Source organism: Ochlerotatus camptorhynchus, unplaced genomic scaffold (genome assembly GCF_037179485.1).
Source record: "Ochlerotatus camptorhynchus isolate MF236.1 unplaced genomic scaffold, CSIRO-AGI_Acam_v1.1 ptg000077l, whole genome shotgun sequence".
Taxonomy (NCBI): domain Eukaryota; kingdom Metazoa; phylum Arthropoda; class Insecta; order Diptera; family Culicidae; genus Ochlerotatus; species Ochlerotatus camptorhynchus.
Window position 1 is genome coordinate 7,543,429 of NW_027040567.1, and position 11,176 is coordinate 7,554,604.

Here is an 11,176-nt window from a genome sequence, read left to right on the forward strand (position 1 = left end):
AAGGGGAAGCTCACCACTCCGAAAAAAATAATTACGTTTTGATTTTTCTAAAAATATTGGAAAAAGATATCAAAAATCTAAAAAAATCACATTTTGTCTAATTTTTCAAAGAAAATTCACGTGCAAAAACATTTTGTATGAGTTATTATGGCATAACGTTGGACTCAAAAAACCACAAAACATCGATTTTTCGGTTTTGCTGAGAGTCCAATTTTTTTTCATGATGAGATAGAAAAAATATTTTTACATGTAATTTTTGAAAAAAATCTAGGGAAGAAACTGATTTTCTTGGATTTTTTATATTTTTTTCCAATATTTTCAGAAAAATAAACTTTATCGAAATTATTTTTTTTATTTTCGGGCCGGTAAGCTTCCCCTTAAATAAAGGAATAAAGTCTGATCCACTTAGAATCCGGACACTTTATTAATTCTATATCAGCGCCTCTAGTGCTCGGATTCGGAATATTTTGACAGTGATTTGTTTCGAAAGAATACGTGTTTTAGTGGTGAAAGTTTCGTGCAGTATTAAAAAAAATGTACTAGATGGAAGACGTGAAAAGAAAATTGATCCTGCACACCCACGTCGAAAACCCGACGTGGTCAATTCGAAATATCGCGAAAAAATGTCAAGATGGATATCAGGTAGGTTCCCGGACAAAAGTTTTACGCACGAGGTGAAGAACATTGGAAAGACGACTCAGGACACTGCAAAGATGGTACGATGTTGAAAAAAAAAATAGGGCCGCTTAGGTTGACAAGCGGTGCATTTTACCCAATCTTGTGGCGCATATTGCACCATGAATCAGGTGTTTTATCTTATATTTTTTGGAATAGATTTATAAAATGCTTTGACAATCATGAAAAATCATCGTTTTGGAGTTCGAAATTACTCGATCTTCGTAGAAAATGAACCATACTCAAATACTTTCTCCTTGATTTCAGCTTCCATTTGCAAGCAATCGACGATTTTGCTTAAACCGTGCGTTTTGCACCATCCACACCCTACTATTTGATATGCCAGAGAATGTTCCTACCTACTACAGTGCATCCCACGTTGCTAGCGTGTGGCAGTTGACTTTCTGGTTAGGTGGTATTTTCTAAACAATAACTATTCCGTATAATTCAAATCTTGCTTACTTCTTCGAAGGGACTCATCGGCTCTTGTAAACAATGAATTTGATCGTCGGTTTGGTGTAACTGGTAGCTCACCCCCGCATACTAACACCCTATCTGATGGTAGTGTTACGATGCGTGGGAGAGCTACCAAAATCGACGATCAAATTCATTGTTTACAAGAGCCGATGCGTCCCTTTCAAAAAGTAATCGCGAAATACTTCGTTGTTCGGGAGGGAATTTCCCAGAAACTATAAGAGAGCATCTATGACTTCACTACACTGGACGAGGTGGGAGGGTTTCATATGTGTGACTAGCAATGCATTTGGTATAGGAAAAACGTGACGTAATGGAAGGGGCCCATTTTCCCTAAATATCGCGTGACGTACTTAATACATGCTACATAACTCGGAGTCCTTTTATAGGGCGGTTGTTGAATGAAACCACCAACAAAAAAAAAATTCGCTGCGTATTTAAAATGATGATGAAATGCAGTCGCTAGGTTTCATTTCAAAGTGTCACTGTGCCTTGCTAGTCAAATATTGATTTTCTTTCCGGTGCAGCAGGGTGACGTCGCTGCGATAAATTATGAATGGTTGTAAAATTTTACGCTTCAACAATACACATGTATAGCACTGGGTGTGATGTAAGAATGAACTCTACTCAATCACCCTACACGGTAAGAAAAAAGTACCCAAAAGTAAGTTCTTTTCACTCATCTCGGCACTATAGTGCAGGAACCCAAAAGTAGATAAAGCGAATCAAACTGGCCGTTGGGAACTTTTTTCTTACCGTGTAGCACATTCATCGTCTTAGAGGCATTGCGCATGAAGCGAAATGTTTCACAGGAGTAGTAATCCGTGACTGCTGAGTGTATGTTATGATGCACCGCGTTGTATATGCCACGAACGCACATTCCAACAAACCACGTGGACAGATTTTGATTTTGATAGTCAGCCATACAAGTTTAAAAAAAATTGGTGGGGTTGTTTACAAGACACGACCGCTGGTTAACGTAGACAACGTTAGGCTGTGTAGTGAAATTCTCGTGCATTTTTCTAGATATTGATTTAAAATAAAGTAGAAGTAACCTATGATTTCGGTCCTATGTACATATTTTGGATCTCCTACTTAGTAAAACTTGGTTAAATTCAGGACCTCATAAAAATGCGAATACATATTCTATTACATTTGGTTCCTAAATTACAATCAGATATGAGTAAGGCTTTCTTCAGGTAATTCATTGAAGCGTCCAACAATGATTCCCTATCACTTTAAGATTTCTAGGACACAAATCTTGGACGGTTGTGACATCTCTCATGAAATTGAAACTCCTTGTGTACTGGACTGCAACAAACGTGAAGTTCCAGTTTCTTTGTTATAAATTTTGTGAGAGCTGATATCTGTACTCTTGAAATTTTTCTATGGTAATGAGATTGATCCTCAGCGATTCAACTTCAAAACGCTAAAAATAAATGCACACACAAAAACGGAGTGCACAATTTTGCACCAATGTTATGCAACATTTCATAGTTGATCGGGATGATATCAATTAGCCATGAATCCCTCCAATGAGTTCTCGGTACATCTTTTATCTACCGATTGAACAATCCATCTGTTGTACATCGGCCGATTTTCGAGAAAGCGTCTGTCAAAACTGTTGTGTCCCGTAATTAAACACGGCAGATTACAGGAACAACTTGAACAATATATTTATTAAACGTCTTAGGAAAAATGTGTCTTTATATTTATTACGTCGTTAATTGACATATCAACAGCGTAAAGTTGGCTGCGATGCACAGCTTCCGCTGCTGAAGTTTTTCTTTTAGCACCAATGTTGCTTACCGTAAGGTGGTGCTATAACATCTCCCTCTTTAGGACATAACGTAGTGCTCAAATCTTGGAGGAAGGCGAACCGGTCGTCCTCGAAAAGTGGTAGCCACAGGAATCCGACTTCCAGGCACCCCTCGAAGTGTTGACTCTTGACTTGACGCTGGAACAGATGATCGTTGTCCTGGATGCCCATTCGGTTGATTTGGTTGACCTTCAGGTGGCTGATCCTCCGGAACATCTACCGTTGGTTGTGGATTGATGTTGAACTCGCCAAGTAATATTGTCAACGGCAACGATTCGTGATGTTTTGCTGCAAACGGTTCTCTTTCGTTATAATTCACTACGGTGTGTCGTGGACGGAGTTGATTGATGTGAGATCGGATGAGACCAACTCGCTGTCCATCCAACCAGATATTGTAATTTACTGTTCCAATCTTCTCGATTACCTTTCCTGCTTCCCAGTACCAATCATTCCGCTTGTGCACCTTGGCGTACACCAAATCACCTGCGTTGAACTGCCTTGGTTGTTGAGCCGTTTCCAAGTCGACGGGTTTGGAGATTTCCGTCGGCCGCAATAGGTCAAGCGTTGTTCTCATCTGTCTACCGAACATCATTTCACTCGGTGATTTCTGCTCGGTAACTCCGCTTGGCGTTGAGCGGTACGTAGCCAGAAACACTTCTAGTGTCTCCTGGAGGGGTTCTCCCTTGTTGATTTTCTTCATCGCACGCTTCATCGAATCTACAAACCGCTCCGCCTGTCCGTTTGACTGCGGATGGTAGGGAGCGGTGAGCAGGTGTGTGATTCCATTCAATTTGCAGTACGTTTCGAATTCTTCGCAAGTGAATTGTGCAGCGTTGTCCGAAACAATCGTCAATGGCAATCCCAACCGTGCGAAAGTGCTTCGAAGAAACTGTATTGTTACTTTGGCCGTAGTTGTCTTCGTTGGGTAGATCTCCGGCCATCGTGAAAACGCATCAACAATGATTAGGAACCAAAGTCCATCGATTGGCCCCGCAAAATCAATATGCAGACGCTGCCATGGTCCAGATGGAGTTGGCCATGCTTCCGGTGTAGCATGAGCTGGAGACTTAGCTACAGATGCGCATTCCTTACACTGTTTAACGTAGGTTTCGATTTGTCCATCAATGCCAGGCCAAAACACGAAACTCCGAGCTTACATTCTTCCGTCCAGTCCCACTGCCTGTCCTTTTGGAGCAGCTGGTCTAAAGGTTTACGCAGTAGGTGCATTTCCTTGATGAACTTCGCATAATAATTCACTGCGCCCAAGAAAGAACGAAGCTCCGTGACATTCCTGGGTGGAGGCATTTGTGAAATTGCCGATACCTTCTCCGGATCTGTTCGAATGCCATCACGATCGATAATATGTCCCAAATACTTCACTTGACTCATGCAAAATTTTCACTTCTCAATCTTGAGCCGAAACCCGTACTCCTGGATCCGTTGAATTGTGTTTTCGAGGTTCTGGTCGTGCTTAGCTCTTGTTTTCCCGAACACATTAACGTCGTCGAGAAAAGATTCAGTTCCTTCCAAATCGCCAATCATGTTGTCGATAACTTTTTGGAAGGCTCCTGGAGCTGATTTTACCCCCGGAGGAAGCCGCTTATATTTGAAGAGTACTTTGTGGGTATTCACTGTCAGCAACTTCTGGGAATCCTCCTCAACTTCCATCTGTAGATATGCATCTGACAAGTCCAGCACACTAAAGTACTGACTGCCACTCAGCTTTGCGAAAATGTCGTCAGGAGTAGGTAGAGGGAACTTATTTGCTTCCAGCACCGCATTGAGCCCCGTGGAATAATCCGCGCAAATACGCACTATCGGATCTCCGTCTGCGTCACGCTGTGCCTTGCGAACAGCAACAATGGGTGCCGCCCAGTTCGAGAAGTCCACCTGCTCGATGACACCAAGGTTTTGAAGTCGCTGGAGTTCCTTCTCCACCAGTCGTTGTGAATGGAAAGGCACCGGCCTTCTGGGTTTGAATACCGGCTTCACCCCTGGTTGAAGAAATAGCTGAACCTTTGTTTTCGTACAACGTCCGAGCCCATCTTGAAAAACCGCTGGATACTTTGCCTTCAGTGCATTGCAATACACCTCCGAATCTCCTACGGTCGTAACTAGCTTGCAGAACGAATTAATCGGAACGTCATACAGACCAAAAGCATCCATGAGATCGCTTCCGAGAACGTTGAAGCCTTTCACCGATGTCACGTAGCACACCGAACGCTTGGTCAATCCCTTCAGTGTAACCTGGCACTCGAACTCCGAATTCAGTGGTAGTAGCTTGCCTGATGCTGTAGTTACTTTCAGACTCGTGGAACATGTTTCCGGATCACCGAGCTGTGTTAGTGACTCCTCAGAAACAATCGTGTAGTCCGAACCGCAATCGATTTGAAGTTCTATCGGGAAATCGTTTAGGCAAGGGAAGCGAATTCGCAAGCGAATTCGCGGGTGCATCCCACTCAAGCAACTTCCGGTGATTCTGCTGGCCAAAGCTCTCCATCCCCCCTGGATTCTGGAGACAACCAACAGCGCAAAACAACAACCCCGATCTGTTCTCAGTGGATGAACTGATGGAAATTTTCGTCAACATGTCCGGTGCTCTTCGTAAGTGCCGCAATAAGCCCGCACAGATCCAAGTGCTCGGTAAGTTCATTATCCAGTATGGCGTCTAAACCGCTAACTACCGTCACTTGGAATGCTTGCTCTGTAAGAGCAAAAAAGATTGAGCTTGCCGACTTCCTCCGCAAGCATAGCATCGACGTGGGCCTTCTAATCGAGACCCATCTAAAGTCCGGTGACAGCTTCTGGTTGCCTGACCACAACATTATCCGGCTTGATCGCACCAGCTCCAGGGGGGGTGGTGTTGCGGTCGTCGTCAAGAAAGGAATAAAATACCACACTCTGTCCCATATCCGCACCTCTATCATCGAGGCCCTTGGTGGGGAGGTGGACTCGTCGACTGGATACGTCCAGTTCATCGCCGTCTACTGCCCTCGACAGTGTGCCGCCAGCAGTGGACTAGCGGCCAAATTTAAGAAGGACCTGTCCACCATCACCCGTACCGGTTCCCGCTTCGTAGTTGGAGGAGATCTGAATGCTCGCCATGAGGCCTGGCGGAACTACCAGCAGAACCAGAACGGTCGTCTCCTGTTCGACCACTCACAGCATGGGCTGTATTCCGTTTGGTTTTCGGATGAACCAGCATTCATCTCACCAGCGGGCAACCCATCGACGCTAGACCTGTTCCTGACAAATATCGGTTTGTCCAAGCCGGTAGCCTTGAACGAACTCAGCTCCGACCACCAACCGGTGGTGGCTGAACTGGGCTACAACGTGGCTCCTGCTTCAAGCCTGCGCAAGGACTACCATCGCGTAAACTGGGCCCAGTTTGGACGCGTGGTAGACAGGCACATCATCGATAACCCGCCGCTTGACACCGTGGAGGACATCGACCGAGCGTTGGAGGGACTCCACCAAGCCATAACCGTGGCTGACGAGGCGTGCGTCCGACGAGTTCCTATGAGGGGTAAGTTTATTGCCATTGATTCCCACACTCAATTTTTGATTCGCCTGAGAAAGGAGTTGTGGAAGAAGAGCTGAAACGCAACAACCTTCAACCCGTGAAGGTTTTAATGATCAAACGTCACAACGAGGTGATCAAGTATCGCGATCAACTGTACCTGGTGCATTTGGTTGGAGGATCCACAAACATGAAGCAGCTTCAAAGCATCCGAACGCTGCTCAGTGTCGTCGTCGACTGGGAACGGTACAAGCCGGTCTACCGTGAAGTGGCGCAGAGTACCAGCTGCTTGAATTCCGGACATGGCGTTCGCAACTGCCATATGAAGTCGCGTTGCTCCAAATGCGGCCAACAACATGTCATGCCAACCTGTGTAAACTGCGGGAATGCCCACACATCGACTAGTCGATCGTGTCCCAAGCGGGCTGAATTCATCGCACTGCGGAAGAAAGCAAGCCAGCCGAGACAGCAGAAAAAGAAGCAACTACCCGGAATCGATCTGGAAAATGATTTTCCACCGCTTCCTCCAACCGAAGGATGCGCACCAAACCTTCCTCCCCTTCCGCTGCCCAGAAGGCAGTATAGGAATTCGACGCAAGCCGAACCAAGCAGCCTGGTGCTTTACCGTTGGTCCCTCCAACCGATGGTCTGACGCAGGTAATCAGTCATCTGACAACGCTGACAAAAAATGATGGTGCAAATGATGCACTTCATGGCGAACCTTCACGTTCACCATCAACGCCCTTAATTGGAACGCCCATTCAGTGGCGAGAAAACAGCCGGAAATCGTAGATTTCCTGCGCCAACATAACATCGATGTCGCGTTTCTAACCGAGACGTATCTCAAACTGGAGGTCAACTTTAGCTTGCCAAATCACACAATGGCTAGACTGGACCGAGTTCGAGCACAAAGGGGTGGTGGCGTTGCCATTGCCATCAGGAGAGGACTGGAGTACAGGATGCTGCCTGACTTTTGTCTATCGTTCGTGGAAGCCATTGGAGTCGAGCTGGCATCTCCGGATGATCTCATTACACTCATTGCCATCTACTGTCCTGCCCAAAGTAAGGAGTCGGATGGAACAATCGATCGTCTCAAGAATGACATCCAGAAGTTGACTCGTCGGAAGGGTAGGTTTATCCTCGCCGGTGATCTCAACGCACGCCACTCACTGTGGGGCAATGCAGGAAGTAACAAGAACGGAGCAGTGCTGGCCACGGACCTGCAGGCGGGACACTACGTGGTCCTCCATCCGGACTCGCCTACCTTCTACTCACCCACCGGTGTCGGATCCACCCTCGACATCGTTCTCACCAACATGGCGGATGGTTGCTGTGAGCCCCGTGCCATTACCGATCTGTTATCCGACCACCTACCGGTGGTTTTCGAGATAAATCAAACCATCCACCAACGTCAGCAGCATCGTAGGCGAAACTATCATCGAGCGAACTGGCTTCAATTCCAGCGGTTTATGGAGGATCGAGTGGTCGAAAATCCTGCGTTAACGACGACATACGCACTTAGAAAAGTTGATGTAAATTTAGGTGCTCTGAGACTGACATATACAAGCGTCAATTTTGACATAAAATTGAGTCATAATAGACGCGAAATTCAGCTCAATCAAACGTATGTACTTTCGAACTTTTCAGTCTCGGAGCACTTAATTTTACATGACATGTTTGTTTACGTCTCATCCTTTATGTCAAAGTTGGATTCCGTCACGTGTAAAATTAGTTATTTCTAAGTGTGTAGGCGAAGCAGAACTACGGTTCATCCCGACAACACCGGTGACATGTAAGTTTACCAACCTTGATGATGAGACCAAGCGTATAATATCTTAAGAATTGTGTTAGGAGGCAGTTCCAAAGAACGCAAAACGTTAGTAGGAAAGTTTTATATAACAAATTAAACAAAATTATTGCCATTAGGGTGGAAAAACTTAGGAACAGGCAGTTTGCAAAAGACCTTAGTAGTTAACCAAATTACTCTAGGCCCTTCTGGCGTTTAACAAAAGTGCGTAAAAACAAACCAAAGCCCATGCCGCCTCTTAGAGTTGATAATGAGGTTCACATAACAGCCGACGAAAGGGCGAACTCCATTTCTCAACATTTTATGGTTTCGCATAATCTGGATCGAGATATTATCAGCCCGATGGAGGGTCCGGTGCTTGAGAGCGTCTACCAGCTAGCTACTGAGCCTAGCGAGCTTCCGGTGGACCGGAAAATCACACTTGATGAGCTGGTGAACACCATCAAGTCGACGAAGGACATGAAGGTACCGGGTTTCGACAGACTCTTCAAGATTGTCCTGAAGAATTTGGGACCGAAAGCGCATTCTCTTCTGGTGAACGTCTTCAATCGCTGTCTGGAGCTTGGACACTTCCCAGCTACCTGGAAACGGTCCAAGGTGGTACCGATACCGAAGCCGGGAACGGATCCTACCAACCCGTCATGCTACCGTCCGATCAGTTTGCTTTCCTCGGTTAGCAAGTTGTTCGAAAAACTCATTTACGCCAGACTCCTCGAGCACACCGAGGCGAACGACGATTCCGACGAGGTCACTCGACGGTGGACCAACTTAAGCGGGTCTCAAACCTCATCAATTAGGCGAAGTCGGTCTTGAAGACAACGGTCATGGCGATACTGGACATCGAAAAGGCATTCGATAACGTGTGGCACGATGGCTTGGTGCACAAGCTTCTGCAATTTCGTTTCCCCAGCTACCTGGTGAAAATCATCTCGGACTACCTCGACGGCAGGACGTCTCAAGTATGCGTAGGCAGTGCTCTCTCGGAACCGTATGATGTACTCGCTGGTGTCCCTCAAGGAAGCATCCTGGGACCCATATTGTAAATCTGTACACATCGGACATACCGACACTGCCGCAAGGTGGAACACTGTCGCTGTTTGCTGACGATTCGGCAATCAGCAACGAGGGACGAGTAATATGCACTCTCGTATCGAAGCTCCAAAACGGATTGGATGCCTGCACCATATATCTCACCGACTGGACGATATGTGTGAACGCGGCCAAAACGCAAACCATTGTGTTTCCGCATAGCAACACTGACCGGCAAGCTGAAGGATGCCTCGCTGGATACGCCCAAGACTAGACGGGCGGTAGCTGGTGGCCGTGAACGGTTCCTGGGGAAAGCACTAGACGCGAACCTCCTCCCAGATGACCATGCCAATGCAGAAAGTATTACAACAAAGGTAATTGCTATTAGATATTTTTGCAAACAGTGACAGATAGCAGACATGAAAGTCAAGTGAAGGTGCTGGGGAAAGGTATTATATCCCAGACAAATGGTAAGTTACAAATTAGCTGTTGTAGTTGTCGTAGGCGCCGTCGTATTTGCCATCGTAGTCGCTGTCGTAATCACCGTGGTAGTCGCCGTAGGCAGTACCGTTAGTATATCTAAAATAAACCATCAACCCCTGAAACTATACGAATTATCGCGTTTTTCTGTTGTTCATTACATACCAAGTGAAATTCTAGAACATAATTTCATTTGAATCGCTTGTTTAACCAGGACTTGATCAATCATCACGTCGGCCATAGCTTGTTATGATTGCCTGAACCATGCGTAAAGAGCAAATCGAAACATTGAACATCGCGTGAAAGTGGAACTTAATGAAAGCCTAAGTACTCTTTCGTAGCTTTTAGTTTTAGGATTTGAAAGATCATCGGTTGCAGTGGCTTGCTTACTGAGCAGAAAAACGCGGTCCCATTTCATTTTAAAAATGTATGGTAAGATCACTTGTTTATCGTGTATGTTGTAAAACTTTCCGTTGTCGTCGGTGCCGGGTTTGAATATTTATAACAACTTGAGTAACGGTTTAATGTGACATAAGGGGCTCGGTGGCCTTAAAGCAACCGTTTTTGCTTACTGAGTAGAACATCATGAGTCGAATCACAAGCCCATCCACATTCAAGATTCGTCAAACGTTGTATTTGTTAAGATGACTACATGGTAATAACAGCAACTTGATGATTGAATTAGAGCTCGTCTGCCTAGTGGCAAACTTTTTTGTTTACTGAGCAGAAGACCGCGGGTTCAATCCCAAGCTCTTTTGGGTTATATGATCGTTAGGACATTTTTTGTTTTTTTTTTAATTCGTTAGGACATCAATTCAGCTTATCGTTTACCAAAACGAATCCTGCTGCAAACCCAACCCTATTACCCAATATCCCAGTGATTCGTCGTGGAAGTGCAGAGGTGTTCTCGGCTTCCACCATAGCGAGCGTCACGTCAACACATTCCTACCCCTTCCTTTCTTGACCTGTGTTTGGGCGCGGCCGGCGCTGGTATTGCCTAGTTTGAGATCACCAAGGTTGCAAAGACTCATTTCAGCTAAAATAATGTTTTGGAATAATAAAACCAAAAGATGGCATGATGGCATGTTTTACTTGTAACTTACAAGAAGAGGTTACAAAGTATGCGTTGGAAACATAAAACCTGTAAATTTTGCTTTCTATGAGTCACAATCAGCGATTTGCTGATCGCTGAGTGAGTGAGTGAGTGAGTGAGTGAGTTTGTGAAAAATCGCTGATTGTGACTCTCATGAATTGAAATAAACAGGTTTAATATGTCAAACACATTCTTTGCAACCTCTTCTTGTATCCTACCAATTCAAAATTCGATCATGGCATCTAATTATTTCATAATTTAGAAAAACATTGTTTTAGC

The 11,176-nt window shown here is 45.2% G+C and overlaps 1 protein-coding gene across 1 annotated transcript; it reads right to left on the reverse strand.

Annotated features, from left to right (window-relative positions):
• Window positions 1-4,366: 4,366 nt before the first annotated feature.
• On the reverse strand, window positions 4,367-5,422 carry LOC135697671 (uncharacterized protein K02A2.6-like). The gene has a single exon (XM_065217444.1). The coding sequence runs from the start codon at window positions 5,420-5,422 to the stop codon at window positions 4,367-4,369; it is 1,056 nt and encodes a 351-aa protein (XP_065073516.1).
• Window positions 5,423-11,176: the final 5,754 nt, after the last annotated feature.